Source organism: Chinchilla lanigera, unplaced genomic scaffold (genome assembly GCF_000276665.1).
Source record: "Chinchilla lanigera isolate Chin_1 unplaced genomic scaffold, ChiLan1.0 scaffold00022, whole genome shotgun sequence".
Taxonomy (NCBI): Eukaryota; Metazoa; Chordata; class Mammalia; order Rodentia; family Chinchillidae; genus Chinchilla; species Chinchilla lanigera.
The window spans coordinates 2,434,146-2,451,517 of record NW_004955423.1 but is presented as its reverse complement, the minus strand read 5'-3'; the positions used below and the strand labels follow the sequence as shown (position 1 = coordinate 2,451,517).

The 17,372-nt window shown below is 36.8% G+C and overlaps 1 protein-coding gene across 3 annotated transcripts in view; it reads left to right on the top strand.

Annotated features, from left to right (window-relative positions):
- The window catches only part of Brdt (bromodomain, testis-specific), a 64,378-nt gene extending 47,006 nt beyond the window's left edge, over positions 1-17,372 (top strand). For all 3 annotated transcript variants that reach the window (XM_005385061.2, XM_013514358.1, XM_013514359.1), the window contains 6 exons: positions 1,282-1,343; positions 3,829-4,000; positions 10,080-10,180; positions 12,126-12,331; positions 13,382-13,535; positions 17,150-17,372. In XM_005385061.2, the coding sequence (XP_005385118.1) occupies positions 1,282-1,343; positions 3,829-4,000; positions 10,080-10,180; positions 12,126-12,331; positions 13,382-13,535; positions 17,150-17,218 (764 nt within the window). In that variant the 3' untranslated portion in view covers positions 17,219-17,372. The remainder of the gene's footprint in view (positions 1-1,281; positions 1,344-3,828; positions 4,001-10,079; positions 10,181-12,125; positions 12,332-13,381; positions 13,536-17,149) is intronic.

Here is a 17,372-nt window from a genome sequence, read left to right as displayed (position 1 = left end):
ACAGTCCTGCATTCATCACACATGATTGTACTAGTTAGTTCACCACCAAAGATGCGATCCACAAAACTTGGTACTGATTTTTTCTTTTCATAATCTTTAACTTTATTTTTCAGTTCTTCATCCAATTTTTCAGTAGAATTACCAAATGCTTTAAGAATTCCTTTACTCACTCTTTGGTGTTCTTCTGCTCTCATCCCATCCAATAAATAGCGAAGTAGCTCCTGGCTGTCTTGCTGCTGGTAGCCTCTAAACCGCACTGCCCTGAGCAAAGAGTTCTTTAGGTGTCACGATTCCCTTTTTGGTTTCCTGCATCTCATTAAGGAACTGGTTCATGGCTAAAGTGAGAGGGCCAGGAGGCTCAAGGTTTATTTCTAGAGGTTCTGTTAGTGCCAAATCAGGTGGTTCAATTTTTATAATTGCTCCAGACATTTTCACTTCTTTTAGTAGTTCTCTAAGCACTGGTGTTTGTGACAAATTCTGCATAACTGCATTGAAGAAACATGTATTTCCCAAATTACTGAGTCCTTTCACTGTGACTTGGGAAGCAGAATTCTTGGGAGGATTCTCCTTAGCCATGTTTTCCTTTTTTTCTCTCTCCTGTTCATTTTTACTTTCTTTTTCTAATTTTTTATTTTCCAGTTCAATGTTCCCATTATCTTTCTCTGGTTTTAGAGTTGTAACACTGGCTTGTTTTCTAACATAATCAACCACTTGGCCCAGTCAGCTTGAACTGCAATACTGGACTTCAGTATCACACAGGTAACACCTATATCCCAAATGATCAAAGAAGAAAAGTGACAAACTGATAACTAAAAAGGGAGAGGCAAAAAAATAATTCCCGGAACCCAAAGTGTGTAAAGCCAAATTATTCTATCAGAAACACTGAAGGCAGGGGCTGGGGATTTAGCTCAGCCACACAGCGCCTGCCTGGCAAGTGTGAGGTCGTGAGTTCGATTCCCGGTACCGGAAAAAAACCAAAACGAAAATAAAAAAAAGAAACACTAAAGGCAAATAAAATGGCAGAGCAGCAGTCAGCAGCAAATACAGCATCAGCATGACCTGGAGTCTGATGCCTGGAAAAGAACAACCCCGCAAAGAGCAAAAAGAAGTAGATCTCTGGGAACTGGGAGGGAAGCGACAGGAAAATTAGAAGCTACAGGGAAGGTAGAGAAATGGAGCACAGTGCAGAGTCACTACTTATTTTTCTAATGTGGAAAAAATAGAACTTTTAATTTTTTAAGCTAACAAACATTGAAATAATTACCTGCATATTTTTTGCAGAAACATCTCCTCAACTTACTGGAATAAAACAGAGTGATCCACCTCCTAAAGAGAACATAAAGGTAATTATTTTTTCCTAAGAATTTAAAACTGTATGTTAGAGCTTAATTGTGTAGTATTAGCTGTCTTTGAAATTATTTATTTCAGCTGGGCATGGTGGCGCACACCTGCAGTCCTAGCAGTCAGGAGCTGAGGCAGGAGCATTGTTGGAAGTTCGAGGCCAGCCTGGGCTACGAAGTGAGCTCAAGGCCAACTTGAACTGCATAGCAAGATCCTGTCTCAAAAAAGACCAAAACAAAAAGAAAATAATGTATTTCCATAAAAAATTACATCTTCCTAAAAATTATTTAAAGAACTTTTGTACAAATTTGAATTTTTTGTACAAGATAATTTTATACAAGATAATTTTGGTTTTACTTTTCTAATAAGATGTATTCTATGAGTCAAATGGATAAGTAGATCACCTTCTAGTACCTTCCACTTAGACTCAAATCTGGGTACAAAGGAAATGCCTGGTGTGCCTGGTACCTAGTGTGTGCACAGTGGGACGTGCAGTACTATGTACACAGTAGACATTTCTCAATAACAGCTAGTAAAGAGAAGGTGTTTGGGTTTCTATAGATAAAGTTTATAATTGCCAGCTGTCAATTTTAGCACTTCTGTGTTTGATTAATAGTTAATAGGAAAAGAAATAATTTTTACTAGTTCAAATTTGTATCCTCATATAAAATTTTTAGCCTGTGTACCCATCTGAAATACAGAATTACAGTAAATTTATGTAATATCTAGCTGGGTTAGGGAAATACAACAGTAAATAACAATCACAAAGAATTCTAAGTTGTAAAAAGGAAAGTAGTCACAGGAGATTATATGATGTCATCTATATTCATAATTATTTTTAAGAAAATGAAGGAATGTATACTACTTTCACCATGGAGGTAATGCTTAATATGGGTTTTAAATCATTAGTATATTTATATACAGATTAGAGACTTCTAAAATAAAAGTAAAAGCATGAAGACAGGCAAATAAGACTAGCAGTGTATTCTGTGGCATCTTAGGGTATTTATAAGGGATGTAAGGCCTGAGGGAATAAAGAAGAGTTTTGAACCCTCAGATGAAGTGTTGGAATATTTAACATGGTAGGCAGGAGTGAGCTCTCAAGGAGTTCTTTTTCTAAAATGAAGGTGCTCCATCTTGTAGTAGGAATTAGTAGAATCAAAACATGTCAAGTTATGAAGGAGCTGTGGAAGCATTCTCTATTTAGCACATGTAGAATGCCACTTTATGAACTATTTTGGCCAGAGTTGGGTTTTTTTTAGTTTCACTTATTGGGGATAAAATCCATTTATGATAAAAGAGAGTATAGTATTCATATGTTTATGAATGAATACATATATTTGTGTATTTCATAGTGATTATTCACTGACTTAACCCTACACATTTGACTTTTAGCTTTGAGCTTGGATCTTCATTATTGTTGGGATAAACCTTCCTATGGCATTTGTTTTATTGAGACTAGCAGAGGTTTTTGTCTTGCATGGATGTTATTAATTGATTTGCCTTATCTATTCATGCACCCCACTTCTCTTATTAGTCAGAGGAGAAAGACTAGTCTATCTCTGTGCCATGTACAACTCAAAGCTTGGTAGGTGATGTTACTGGGCTTTGGGACTACAACTTAGATTGACACTGAATAGGTGTGAGATTTACATAAGTTGTTTCTCTTATTTCTAAGTGCTATTGTAAACCACAAATGGGGATAGTTATTTAGTAGTTAACTGAATACTGAATCAGCATTTGTCAGTAGTCTTATGGATCAACCAATATGCAATTTTGCCTTTCTCCTCTTATTAGTTCAGTAAAGACAAAGGGTAAAAGAAGTAGGCTGGGTTCTAGATTTGGTATAAAAGCTCAGATTTTATTTTTGATAGATCACAGGAAAGGTTTTGAAAATTAGTAGCATTGTTTAATCACATACATGTAAGTCTATCTGTACTAATGACTAAGATCATTGGCTTTTTTTTTTTTTTTTGGTTTTTTTTTTTTTTTGGTTCTTCTCTGGTACCGGGAACCGAACTCACGACCTTGCACTTGCCAGGCAGGCGCTTTTGCCGCTGAGCTAAATCCCCAGCCCCGGCTTTGACTACCTGTAACAGTGATGGCAAACCTTTTAGCAATCAAGTGCCCAAACTACATCCAAACACCCACTTATTTATCACAGTGCCAGCACTGCAATTAAACCCGAATACCGAGGGTTTAAAAAAAAAACAACTCATACGCTTGGCTCTCGTGCCAACAGAGAGGACTATGCATATCATAGGTTTACCACCACTGTCTTATAAGCCACATGATGGTCACGTTATTTGATCTTCCTAAACCTTAATTTATCTATCTATAATATAAAGGGATAATTGTGTGATGCAGGTAGTGCGGTATTCAAAAGGGATCATTAAATTATATTCTTGCCAATTGTGTTTCTGCTCTTTTAATTATGCTTCTTGTTTGATTAAACTCTGAACGATACCTTTAACTTTGTCTTACCAGACACTGTCTTCTGTGCAAGAAAAGCCCTCTGCTAAAACGGCCCTTGTTCAACAGACTGCACGTTTATGTGAAATGCCACCAAATCACCACACATTAGCACTCAATCATCAAGAGTTAGAACCTGTACAGACTGTGAAAAATGTTACACCTTTACAAATGCAACCTCCCTCAGGTAAGAAATTAATAAACAATTGTGACTAAAAAATTTCTAAACATATATATAAGAATGCTAAGTCCATCATAAACATTACACATCTTAGAAATACTGAAAATTCTAACTAGTAAATTCCAGGTTGGAAATGTAAAGCATATTGTTGGAAATTTACTGCTTGATACCTTAGGCCGGTGTCGGCGAACCTATGGATTACATGCTGCAGCTGGGTGTTTGTTTTCACTGAAAGCTCTAGAACGTGTAATCACTGTTGTTGGCACTCATTACATTTAAAAGAAAGAATATTCTCCCTGTATAGTTTACACTTAATTTATTTTCATATACATTATACACACTGGCACATAGACTATGTAAAAAACCTATTCCTGCCCAAGTGTATACAGTTGAGTTCTTAGCAGACTTGGGAAATGCTGCTATAACATTTCTGACTTAGAAAAGTAGGATGCAATGAATAAAAGATATTTAGAAATTCTGTAAGTAAATGAACATATCTATATAAAAAGTAGTTTACAGTAAAGAAACATGGGCTAGAAATAGTTGCCTCATTGTGGTTCCTATTTACTGAAAACATCTCCCAAAACTGACTAACCTTTTCTATTGTTAGACTCACTTGGTGTTATAGTAGATTTCATGTCTGTTCATCTTATCAGAAGTGACAGTATGGCCACTCTTATTTTGGAATCCTGATATTTTACGGGTGGGAGTGGGATGTGGGGCACATTGTGATATCAATGACCCCAGCCTAGAGAGTGACTGAACTGGGAGACGCTAATATATTTAAACCTCACTACAGGCAGTTGTGAGCATTCCCAACACCAAAAACAAATAAACACCAAAAGAAAAAAGAGACAAAATGTCTTAAGAGCATGTTGGAGGTCATTCCAGGAACAATAATCAAACCTCCAAAGTATGAAATGCTTATGTCCATCCTTTTCTAGAAATAAATTTTTAATGTACTTCATAGAAGAGTATGCATATATGATAGCTCTGAGTAAGCAGTACTGCAGTGGGGTAATTTATTTTGTATGCTACACAAAACTTGGAACAGAAACATGGAAAATATCAAGATTTTAGGGACTGTAATATGAGGACCCAGGTTCAGTCCACAGTACCACAGAACAAACAAAAAGATTTTATTGGGATGAGATTGCCATTTACTTTCTAGAGGCTGGACTAAGATGAGGATACACAGATATAATCAGGACCAAATAAAGATGCTGAATGCTGTTGTCTAGGAAATAAATTATTACAACCAAATCAAATACAGGGAGCATAGAAAGGCTGCAGATTAGGAAAGACTTTTCCCCCTTGGAACTGAAAATTGAACCTTGTACTTTCTCACTGGGCTACATTCTAAGGCCTTTTTTATTTTTTATTTTTATTGCTTAGAGACAGGCTTGCTATGTTGCCCAGGCTGGGGTTAAACTTACGATCCTTCTGCCTCAGTCTCTCAGAGTTCTGAAGTTAAAGGTGTACATGACCACATCTATCAAAAAGATAATTTTGTGAAGAATTAATAGAATAAACCTATTAAAAATTATCTAACAGTTGGGAAAATAAAAGGTAGAGCTCCTTTGGGACATTTGTGAGCTGCTCAAGAGTATTTAACTAGAAATATAAAAAATATAAGGGGGATTTATGTGATCTGAAGAGAAACCAGAGTATTAGAAATATAAAAAATATAAATGGTTTTCTGGAGTTAACAGGGAATAAGAGGAAATATAATTTAGGAACTTCCAATAGATTAAAAACTACTTGAAGCCATGAAAATGAGTGAAAACACCAGAAAAGTGTTCAGATTCAGAAAAGGCTGAGGACAAAATTCTAGGAACAAAACCTCAGTAAATGTAGAGGAAATTAGTAAGTTTAAAAAGGGCTAGGGATATAGCTCGGTGGTAGTGCTTGCCTAGCACGTGCAAGGTCCTGGGTTTGACACCACCACCACAAAAAAGTAAACTGGGTAAAGTGGTATGTGCCTATTATCCCAACTACTTTGGAGGCTGAGGCAGGAAGATTGTTTGAGGCCATCCTGGGTAACATAGCAAGGTCCTTTCTCAAAAGTAAAAATAAGATATTCAAAATGTAGGAGAAAAAGGAAAAATGGTGTGATAGAAGAATATCACATACTGCAGAGCATTCAAGTTGGATAAAGAAATGTGGAGAGGATGAAAATTGGCAATATGAGAAGGCCTGCTTTTGCAAAAGTTTTTCTCCGGTACCAGGAACCGAACTCACGACCTTGCGCTTGCCAGGCAAGCGCTTTTGCCGCTGAGCTAAATCCCCAGCCCCTGCAAAAGTTTTTGTTTCTCTTCCAGTACTGAGGATTGAGCCCAAGGCCTTCACATTCAGCTACATCCACTGCCCTTTTTGTATTTTTTATCTGAGTTGCCCAAGCTGGGCTCAAACTTATGATCATGCTGCCTCAGCCTCACCTGGCTGCACAAGCGAAATAGTCATCGTGTTTGGGGCAGACACCACATTGCTGTAATCTGAGAAATAGTGGAATCGGGGTGTAGTGAACACTGTGTACAGCAGTCTTTGAACAAGCTCATTGGTGAAGAGGATAGGAAAATACTGGGGCTTTGACAAGACTATTTTTGGAGCAGTGGGAGAGGTTTATGTTTATGAGTGTTTGAATTGGAGAACTTTGAATATGTTTAAAGGTTGGTTAGAAAGAAAGCAGTAATGAATATTATTGTTTGCAGTAGAATATGTGTATAGAAGAATGATAGTCTTGCCCTTGAAAAGGAATAGAAACAATGACAAACAATGTAAGAATGCAAGGAAGGTGTTTTCATTTCTGTTTTAAGAAAACACGCTATGAAAAAGCAGGATTTTAATGCTTGAATCTTCAGTAAGGGTCAGACTGTTGTGGCACCTCAGGTTATGCTTTTATGACGCCTGTGAGTGGTGTACTGTTGTGCAAAGGGAGTTTGGATGATGCTAGAAGTGGCCGTTCCTTCTACTGTAATATTTGTCAACTGTAGGTGGCGCTGTGCCTAAGGGATTGCAAATAAATATAAACTAAAATGTAGATAGAAATTTATTTTTCTGTAGTTTAATCCAATGGAAATAATTTTTTAAAAGATCTTACCTTAGATTTAAATAATTACAGTACTAAATTTCTATGCTGACGTTTTCTGCTTATTGGAAGAAGTTTGACAGAGTTTTCTTCATCCCCTTATCTTATATCTTCATCTCCACACAAAATAGAAGATGTCTCATTTTTCCCTTATGAGTTAAAGTCTTCAGTCACAAGTTTTATGATCTTATCTTCTCAGCTTGTCCTTTACTCTGCTCATTAAAAATGTCTACTGAATTCACTGAATTTTTTAAAAATATTTACACTGGGCTGGGGATTTAGCTCAGCGGCAAAAGCGCCTGCCTGGCAAGCACAAGGTCGTGAGTTCGGTTCCCGGTACCGGAGAAAAACCAAAAAAAAAAAAAATATATATTTACACTGTTGAATCAACTTGAATTCACATGACAAATGAAAAGGTAAACTGAGCTGTTTGCCAACCAGTAGAAGTGGCCCCCTCGTATAAAAGTAAAAAAAATTCCTTAATGAAACAAAAGTGAAATTTAAGGGGACAAGGAAAGTAGAATTACAAGATCTGGCTGGCAGATGCATATTTTACATAATTAAGTATCATTTAAGGTGGAAACAATGTAGGTGAACATATTTAGGCACCTAAAAATTCAGTATGATTGAAATGTTGGTTGAATAAATGGGAATGTGGGGTGATAAATGTAGAAAGGAAGATCGGGTGGAATTTAGAGTCTTGGAATTTTATTTTATTTTATTTTTTTGACCTGAATTTATTTAATTTATTTATTTTTTTTAATTTTAGAATCTTGGAATTTTAGACTTATGTGGGTAGGGGAGAGCCAGTGAAGGTCTTTTGGGCAGAGCGTGTGCTTTAAGGTAATTAATCTTCCAATATCGTGGAGGTTTGTTGAGGGAATGGGTCACAGAAACCAGAAGTGGAGATCACCTGAGCTGTTGCAGTTGTAGGGAAAGCCTGAAGGAACGTGATAGAAAAAAGTAGAAAGCTGAAAATGATTGCGAGGGTAAAATGAGTAGTTTTACAAATGACATATGCCAGGTTAATAACAAAGGGAGGAACTGAGAGCATTGGTGAATCACAGGATCCTGGCTGGATATTGGTCCAGGATAACAGATCTGGAGTAGAGAAGAATAGGTTTCTGAGAAAAGATGGGGTTTTAGTGTTTTAAGATGTGAGGGAATCATTCATATAAACATATTTCTCAGAGAGGCGGTCCCTTGATGCAGTCCTAGACATCTGGGACACTATTTTCTCAAGCCTCCGATCTGAATATTTTTACAGTGGTGTCTTTATCTGGCTACCCTTAGATGATGGTAATATTCTGAGTTATATCTGTTACCTTAAACTTAGCTTTTCATTCTACTCCAGCGCTTCCAAAACGCAGGCTTACCGAGCTGGTGTTCTCAGGTCTCACAGCGACGGGCGTGGGGCAGCCTTCCTGTTAATCCGGGGGCTCCAAGCCTTCGTCCTTTTTTGCATAGCACCACGTGAGGAAGATTGGGAAGCCTTTCTGGGTAATCTTAGTATCTGTGATTTCTGTTCTTGTTTTTACAACTCAAATGTACCTGTCCCCAAGCATACTTTTACAACTCTAGTGAGAATCTTTTCTTAAATATCATATAAAAAATTCAAAGACAGGCGTGTAAAAACTGAAAACCCCCCCTTTCAATCCTCAGATTTTATTCTTTTCCTTTTAGTTCTTGACACTGGCACTGTTGCCACTTTCCAACTTGGTATCCGCAAACTGACACTCACTTTAGAATTTCCTTCTCTTGCCATGTACACTTTCTACTTCCTAAGTGATATCTGACCTCAGGTGGTGAAGGGGTGGAATCATGTTCTTAAAGCTCACCACCACTGCCCCATTTTCTCCATTGCTCGTTGTTCTTTCATCCATGCTTCCTTTGACAGTGTGGTCCTCCTCTGCTCACTCCCATCCCTGACGTCGCTTGCCCTCTTTCTCCAGGCTTAACTTCAAGGAGTGTAATTTAGTCAGAGAACCAGTCAAGGAGCTGCGTGGCAGTAGAAGCTTTGATACAAGTTCCTATTGGACATAAATGGCTAGGATTTTGTGAGTTTGAGTCAGTTAACAAAGATAGCAACTTTGTTTTGATTTGTCCCTTCCGTACCTTTGCCACTGATTAGACCTATAGAAAAGGACAATAAAAATTTAAACACAGTTTATCAATTAAGTTTCACACGACAGGATGTTCCCAGTTGCAAATGACAGAAAACTCAACTCAAATTGACATAATAAGGAATTTTGTTCATACATTGCTAACGGCCCAAAATAGGTCACTCTTTTAGGCATGGTTTGATCATAGATCCGACTATTCCTGTAGTTTATCTTTACTTACAATAGTACATGAAATTTTGTCTGAAAAGACTAGAAGTTAATGAGATTATTCACAAGCCAATGGGTTCAGTCTCCAACACCTCCCATTTGCCCAAAAGAAATAAAAAGCAGTAATAGGATTTCATGGTTCCCTTCACCGCAGAGAAGCACACTTTTACATTTGTTACTGCATCACCTCACTAGCTGTTACTGCCAGCTGTGTGTGCCATTTTAGGTCTTATCTTCTTTGCTTTGTTTGTTCTCAAGTTGGCCACCCAGGTAGCCATACACTGGCCTGCTGTTTCTAAAGTTACGGGTGAGGGAAATAGAACTGTTGTGATTGAGTGGGCCTAATCAAAACCCACCTCTGGAGCTGAAGACAGTCTCTACAAGTTGAATAGCTCTATAGCATGGGGACAGATAAAATGGGTTTTGGCAGGTCATCTGTAGCATCAGCTACACTTGATGCTGATGAAAACAAAAATAGACAAGAATAAAAAGAAAACAAAAATCACTTTCAAGTGAGACATGTTCAGAGTACAATAAACACCCAACAAACAATACTCCAAAGCTCAGCTGCACCATCATAGTGTCTTAACTGTAAGGGAAAAAGTCAAATTCTGGAGAAGTACCATGAAATATTTAATAATACCATTCTAAAACCTTGTACTTCTAGGTGATTCCAAACAGCTCTCGAATGGCCCAACTATGACGCATCCACCTGGTGACGATGACACGATGGTGTTAGAATCTGAACATCAAGTTCCTGCGCAGAAGGTAAAAGTAATGTTATTTTTTTTCTCAGAAATATGAAGGGATTTAAAATTATGACTAGGGCAAGAGATATTTTGGGGTATCTAGTCCTCATTTTTGCTTAGGTAGTTTTAAAAAATTAGTATCCCCTACAAGTGTCCTCACGTTTGTGTTTAACTGCAGATTCTATAATATTAGTATTCATTCTCCCTTTCCCTTTCCCTTTCCATCGCGCCCACCCCCCTCACTCTATCAGTGTATTTGTGTGTCTGCTTTCAAATCCAGAGCTTTGCACAAGCTAAACATATACTCTACCATTGAATCTATGCTCCCCAACCGCATGTCCCAATTTTAAAGCATGATGTAAAACCACTTTTTAGAGTTGATTGTAGGGGATTTCCTAATGGGGTCTTATGTGCACTTATCTTCAAGCCACACATTAATATCATTCTTTAAACAAATACTCCAAATGTTTAGGATACTAAATGTGCCAGGTACTATTGTAGGCATTTAAATTTAATGATCAGAAACTACGAAGGGGATATTTACATTTTCTCACCCCGCCTCCCCTCCCCTACCTTCTTCTCCCTCTCCCAGTGCCTCTGTTTCTCTCCCTCCTTTCCCTCTCTTCCTTCCTCTCTCTGTCTTTCTCTCTCTCTCTCCCTCTCTCTCTCTCTCTCTCACCTTTGTCCTTTGCCTGTCTTCCTTCTCTTTCTCTTCTTCTTTGCAAGTATTTCAGAGTACATATCTTAGTCTTAATGTTTGAGGTTATTGTATGCCCATACATATAAAATGCAATATTATGCATTTTACATACAGTGATTACCTACAAAACCGTCCACCAGGCATGGTGGTGCACGCCTGTAATTCCAGTACTCGGGAAGCTGAGGCAGGAAGATTGTTGTGAGTTCAAGACCAGCCTGGGCTACAAAGTGAGCTCAAGGCCAGCCTGAACTGCATGGCAAGACCCTGTCTCAAAAAAAATCCCAAAAAACAAAGCAGAACAGAAAAACAGTGATTCGGCTCTTGTGTGAAGTATCTTTCTTACATAGTGCTATACTAGTAGTTATCATTTAAGACTATGTTTAACTGAAGTATTCTGTTACTGCTAAGTATGGATTAAAATTTCCTTTTCTGTCAGCCTTCATTAAGTTTCTATTTTATTGGTTTTTGTTTTAACTGACAGAGTGTTGCCTAGCCCCTGTAGATCAGAAAGAGTAACTGCTATAGAGTTTCTTCTATCAAACATTGTGTTTCCTGAGTACTACAATCTTTATATATATAACTGAACAAAACTTAGTAAATTTTGCCCAAAGTAAAGTTTGAAAAAATAATTTCCAAAAAAATAGGGATTACAGCAGAAATAAGCAGTAGAACATCCAGTACATGTGTGTCATATCATCAGAACTTATGCTGCAGGGGCTGGGGATTTAGCTCAGCGGCAAAAGCGCCTGCCTGGCAAGCGCAAGGTCGTGAGTTTGGTTCCCGGTACCGGAGAAAAACCAAAAAAAAAAAAACTTATGCTGCAGGTGAAAATGACACATCTACTTTAGTTTGTTCCCAAAACCTAGCACACAGTAGTAGGCACTGGAATGTTGTTAGAACAAATGCTTAAGAAGAAATGGGGATGTATAGTTTGTTACTTCACAAGAAATGGTCTAATACACCGTTTCTGTTGACATCATTTCCCACCCTCGAGCCCTCGCTATCAGCATCAGTTAATAGATGTCTTAATCAGCATCAGTTAATAGATGTCTTAATTGAAATAATTGGTCACCGTGCTACTTTAAGTTTTCCTTAGAGGAATACTTGCATTCTTACCCTGTTTTCATTTTGCTCTTGACTCAGTAATGTTTAGTAAAAGTCCATTAATTCCTTTCAGATCTTAATTTGATCTATTACTGGATCAAAGACACTACCTTCCTTCTAAAAATTGGTTGACACAGACTGAATCAAATATTTCTTTTAGGATATAAAGATTAAGAATGCAGACTCTTGGAAAAGTTTAGGCAAACCAGTGAAAACATCAGGCATACAGAAATCTTCAGATCAGCTCTTCAACCAGTTTAGAAAAGCAGCAATAGAAAAAGAAGCAAAAGCTCGAACACAAGAATTAATAAAGAAGCATCTGGAGCAAAATGCAAAGGAACCAAAAGTGTCTCAAGAAAATCAAAGGTCTGTAATTTACTGGATTATCCACGTAACCATTTACTCAGAATATCGCTCGGGCAGCATTTTGTTTACCTATGGACTATCCCAAGCATCGCTCGGGCAGGTGTCATTTCAACCAGTCAATTTTGAATAGATTGGATAAATTTGTCATTTTTATATTTCCTGTTATCTTCCAAAAATTAACCAAAAAATGCGGGGTTTGTCATTCTATATTGAAATAACTGGACTGATTAGTGGTTAAGGGGGGGCATTGGACGGTACAAGAATATATTTTAAATATTTGTCAAAAATTATATTTATTTACTAGAACACAGAACAAATTGCAATTTTAAATGTACATTTTATTAATTTTTTCTTTTTTCTTTCCTTTTTTTTCTTTTGGTACCAAGAATCAAACTTACGAACTCGCACTTGCCAGGCAGGCACTTGTGCCGCTGAGCTATATCCCCAGCCCACTATTGATTTTTTTCTGAACGTGAGTATCTATTATATTTTAAAGAACACAGAAATAAGTGATTAAGGTCTGGGAATATAGCTCAGCTGCACAGAGCCTGCCTGGCAAGCACAAGGTGTCCTGAGTTCGATTCCTGGTACCAAAGGAAAAAAAGAAAAAAGAAGTAAGTGATAAGGCTAGGAAAAAAAACAAGTCCCTGCCTTATTACAGAGACATTATTTTCCAGAAATGTGTTAAAGTTTTCTCATGCTGTATGTAAGAAGAGAGTGGTGTACCTTGGTCACAGTTTTCCAAAACTTTTTGTTCTTCTTGTCTTTAATTTAGATTACACTATGTAAAATTTGACACATCAAAATAAAATTTAAGGGGCTGGGGATTTAGCTCAGCGGCACAGCGCCCGCCTGGCAAGCACAAGGTTGTGTGTTTGATTCCCAGTACCGGAAAAAATAAATAAATAAAATGAAATTTAAAAATAATGTCATAGCATGGAAAAACAGTTTCTAATATTTTACTTTATATTTGTTAATTAATAATGTATCTTTATAATGAAAACTTTTAAAGAACTTGAAACCTACTTTGAGCTTTGCTGTTTCTTTAAGGGACCCTGGAAATGAACTGACTCCAGAGTGTTTTGGAGAAGAGCAAGGAGAACATCAGCAGTCACTGGACGCTCAGGATAAGTGCAAGCTCTGGCTTCTCAAAGACCGTAATTTAGCAAGGGAGAAAGAGCAGGAGAGGAGGAGGAGAGAAGCAGTAAGTGAATTTTACTTTGACCAAAGGAACGATTTAGCAGAGCACTGTCTTTTATAGGTTCAAAGATGCCCTGCAGGGTGTTTTTCAGAGACGCTAGTGAGTGTCAGATTCTAAAATCAGAGCTTCCCGTAGTCAAAAGAGGCAAGAATAAACATAATATAGAGTATTGGTATTGCAGCTGCTAGAGTGATGGTTTGGATTAAAAGCCTGGGTTCTGTTATTTACTAGACTTTTGGGCTTTGGCAGTTTAATCACTCTGACTCAGTTTGGTCATTTAGAACGAGGGACTCATACTACCTGTTTTGAAGATAAAATTAACATGCATTCAGCACATAGGAAAGTGCCTGGCACATAAGTGAAATGATTTGCCGCATTCTTACTCATGAAAAATCTGTAGATCCTTTATGCATTATAGTCAATGCTGGTTCTAGACCAGCATTTCTTTGAATGATTGATTAAGAAACTGATTTGACTTGAGAATCCTTTTATACAGAAGATATTTTTAAAGCTAGAATCGATTCCTTTTATCCATAGAATGTTTTAGAAGTAACGATTTTTCAAATATTTGGTAATTTTATGACTAGTGATTTCTGTTAGTGGTTTCTAATTTAATTCTTTTTGGGGGGGTTTTTCTCCGGTACTGGGAACCAAACTCACGACCTTGCGCTTGCCAGGCAGGCGCTTTTTGCCTCTGAGCTAAATCCCCAGCCCCCTCTAATTTAATTCTGTTATGGTAGGAGAATAGTGTCTAACTTGAATTTTTGATATGTTGAGACCTGTTTTGTGGCCAATTTTATGGTCTAGCTTGATAAATATTCTGCTGTTAGATACAGGTTAAGTTGGTTGCAAACAAGTCCTTGCTAATTTTCTGCTATTTGTTCTATCAATTATTGGGATAATAGCTTTGACATCCACGATTATGTAACTATAGGTTTGTCTTTTTATCCTTAGAATTGCTTTAATTTTATTTTGTGGATTTCTAAGCTGTTATTAGGTAGCTAAGCACTTAGGATTATTATAGTCTCATGTCCTCTGTTATTTTCCCTTTTCATAATGAAATAATCTTTATTTCTGACAATATTGCTTACTCTGAAATTTAATATAGGCACTTTACCTTTTTATGACCATTGTTGGCAAAATGAAATTCTATTCCTTCAAATGTTCCAAATAAGAAAAGCTTTTTAAAAATATTTATTTGCATGGTTAACATTTCCAGCACTCTTCTTTTTTTCTTTCAGTACTGGGCACTTCGCACATATTGTTATACAAGCAGTCTACCATTAAGCTACACCCCTGGTCATTTTTATTTATTAATATTTTATTCTGACATAGGGTCTCATAGGCCCAGGCTGGCTTGAAATTGTGATCTTTATGCCTCAGCCTCCTCACAGTGGTGTGAATGCACTGTTGATGAATTCTTTCAGCATTTTTGTATCTGAAAAGGTCTTTCTTTTGCTCTTAAAAGAAAGTAACGAGCTTTATTCTGGGAGCAGCTTTGGTTCATAGCAAAATTGCTCTGAAAGTACAGAGTTCCCACATACTCCCTTATATCTCCCTCCTTACCATCCAACACAACATTGCTCACCTTAGATTAGTAAGTCCATAGTTGACACTAGTATTCACTTTTTGTGTTGTATCTTCTATGAGTTTTGACAAATATGTAATGACATTTATCAGTCATTACTGTTCCTTGCCCTAAAAGTCCCTCATGATCCCCGTATTAATCCCTTCCTCCTGCAACCCTGGCAACCGTTGATTTTTCCATTGTCTCCATAATATCATATAGTTGTGTGTAGCCTTTTCACTTGGTTTTCTTTCACTTAACAGCATGCATTTAAAGCTCTTCTATGTCTGCTGGACATAGTGGTATACACTTATAATCCTAACTACTCAGGAGGCTGAGCCAGGAGGATTGCAAGTTCAAGGCCAGCATGGGCAACTTAGCGAGACCCTGTCCCAAAATAAAAAGGCTTCAGGATACAAGTTAGCAATCTCTGGGTAGATTCCCCAGTATGGCATAAAAAAACAAAAAAGTGTCTTTCTGTGACTTGAGAGTTCATTTTTTAAAAAATATATTTTAGGGGCTGGGGATTTAGCTCAGCAGCACAGCGCCTGCCTGGCAAGCGCAAGGTCGTGAGTTTGATTCCCAGTACTGGAAAAAAAAAAACCAAAAAAACCCAAATATATATATATATTTTTTTTAATAAAAAATTATTTACATTTCTGGTGCACAGCATGATGTACACAAAATCCTTAGAGATTTCATTACATTTCTGCAAATCTTACAGCATGTATACTTACAGAGTACCATGTGATATTTACAGTAGGGTAATGGACCCAACTCTCACATTGCAGGCTTCAAATAAGAACTTTAAGAACTATTTAGCTAAACATTCAACATACCAGGAGCTAGGCATTAGGAAAGTAGCTTGGTTTAGGATTTAAGAAGTATCTTTTTAGGGGCTGGGGATTTAGCTCAGCGGCAAAGCGCCTGCCTGGCAAGCACAAGGTCGTGAGTTCGGTTCCTGGTACCGGAGAAAAACCAAAACCAAAAAAAAAAAAAAAGTATCTTTTTACCTTTAAAATAAATTTTAAGCATAATAAATCAAACATGCCCAAAAGGATAATAAGTTATAGTAGGTAGATCATAATTCCAAATCTCGTCCTATACGGCTAATGAAAATACCAGTGCCAATCGTTTGTAAATTGGTGCTTTTACCTATCACTCTGGTCCGCTGCTGTTAAGAACCATTTGTTTTTTTTTTTAATTTTAATATCTGGGGCCAGGGATATCTCTCAGTGGTGCAAGTGCCTGCCTGGCAAGCGTGAGGTCGTGAGTTCAATTCCCAGTGCAAATAAATAAATAAATAAATAAATTTTAATAGCTGATGTCATTTCATTTGGCAGGGACTATCTAACCTGTTTAACAAAAGGAAACAATATAACTTCAGGATACAGTAAACATCTCTTTGGTCTTAAATAGCTTTTTGTTCAGCTTATTTCAAATTTAATAGCTTAGTATTTAAAAGCTTTTCAGTATTTAATAAAGCTCTGATTCTATCTTTGTAAATTGTTTGACTGTTGTTCAATAATTGTTTTGAATGTTGTATAGGCAATTTGATTCTATCTTCATAAATACCTATAAATAAGACAGACTTAGTTAAATAATTTTCCCTAGTTCCATAGGTGATAAAGTGGCAGAATCAAGGAAAGCCCACAGCTTTGACACTACATCAATTCTTTTATGTAGAGAAAGTATTGCTTCATTCAGAAAATCGTTTTATGTGTCTAGCACTGTGTGGTTACAGAAATAAATAAGACATTGTGTTCTCTCAGTTAAGGTTCTGTTAATACTCAGTTTCCTGTCAATATTCAGTTCCGTCATGCTGAGAAATTTGCCATGCTTAATTTTCATGTTCCTATAGGTTTAATTTTTACTTATCTCATGAACATGTTCACAAAAACCAGGCAGTATTTTAACAAGTCAAAAATAATCCATTTTGTTAAATAAATTGTATTTTTTTTAGTCTGTTTCCATTTTGTGTAATCATTTTTGTATGTCTGTGATAAAGGTATATATTTTTAAAGTAATTAAAATGTTCTCTTTTTTACAGATGGAGGGTACCATTGATATGACTCTTCAAAGTGACATTATGACAATGTTTGAAAACAACTTCTACTGAAACTGAGCCTTTAAACTAACCATCAACTTTAAATGAGTGATATAAAAATTAAAATACATATGGTGAAATGATTGCTTTCAGACATGAAGATACCAATTTCATGTTGTATTTGACTGCTCTAAAATAATTAAACAATTTCACATACATTTTTAAA